The 1,108-nt window shown below is 41.6% G+C and overlaps 1 protein-coding gene across 1 annotated transcript in view; it reads left to right on the top strand.

Annotated features, from left to right (window-relative positions):
- Mlnr (motilin receptor) overlaps positions 1-641 on the top strand; it is a 4,791-nt gene extending 4,150 nt beyond the window's left edge. Inside the window, exon 3 of the mRNA XM_048801008.1 lies at positions 280-641. Within this exon, the coding sequence (XP_048656965.1) occupies positions 280-614 (335 nt within the window). The 3' untranslated portion in view covers positions 615-641. The remainder of the gene's footprint in view (positions 1-279) is intronic.
- Positions 642-1,108: the final 467 nt, after the last annotated feature.

The following is a 1,108-nucleotide window of genomic DNA, read 5'->3' as shown; positions in this document are numbered from 1 at the left end:
CTTTCAGTTTAATCCTCATGCCCCTGAGGAGCTGCTTCCTGGTGGACAAATAGGGTTTCCTATAGGCAAAGAGTTGGGTCTGGGATTTGGAGAATGTCTAGCCTAACACCTGAGCCTGCAAGCCTGAGGACCTGCCACACCGCCCAGCCCCAGCCCGGAAATCTGTCTCCCACTCCCTCTATCCTCACCCAAGCTTCCTATACTGCTCTGGAACTTTTTTTTTTTTTAAATATTTATTTTTTAATGCTTTTGCTATTGTGTCTGTGTCTTGTTTTGCAGTGGTGGTGGTTTTGGCATTTGTAGTTTGCTGGTTGCCTTTCCACGTTGGCAGAATCATTTACATAAACACCGAAGATTCCCGGATGATGTACTTTTCTCAGTACTTCAACATTGTCGCCCTGCAACTATTCTATCTGAGTGCATCCATCAACCCAATCCTCTACAACCTCATTTCCAAGAAGTACAGAGCAGCCGCCCGTAAACTGCTGCTTGCAAAACGGTCCAAACCAAGAGGTTTCTGCAGAAGCAAGGACACTGGGGGGGGCCCTGGGGGAGACACTGGAGTTACAGTTGGCTACACAGAGACCAGTGCTAACACAAAGACAATGGCCTAACCAGCACAGCTGAGCCAATTACAAGACTTTGGAGACAACAGGTCTGTAGAGAAATAAAGACAGAAAGTGGGGTATGAATGCTGTTTAAGAATGAGAGTTGTTGAAATTTTGCAAGCTGGTTAGAAATTGTTGGCATGATTTTTTTAAAAACCAAAGTATAAAATGTTTCTGTACCAGTTATTACAGTTTCCCTTTCATGTATCTGTATTCACTTTAGCATCATGAAATCCCACATCTATAGTGTGTCTGGAAGAGGTTTTCTAAGTCTTCATTCATTCTACTCCGGGAATAAGATCGATCATTTTATAGTTAAGTGATAGAGCAATGCTGCCTAAAAATTGTCACCTCTGAGATCACGGGTGTATTTTGTTCAGTTTGGGATATAAATATACATATACAAGGAAACAGGATGATGAGTTTGGATCCAAGAATTATTTAATACCTATATATGGTATATTTAATACCTATATATGGCCATATATACCATATATGGC

The sequence above is a fragment of the Marmota marmota genome, unplaced genomic scaffold (assembly GCF_001458135.2).
Source record: "Marmota marmota marmota unplaced genomic scaffold, marMar, whole genome shotgun sequence".
Classification (NCBI taxonomy): Eukaryota; Metazoa; Chordata; class Mammalia; order Rodentia; family Sciuridae; genus Marmota; species Marmota marmota.
Note: the sequence above shows the minus strand (reverse complement) of the source record. Positions and strands in the feature narration are given on the sequence as shown.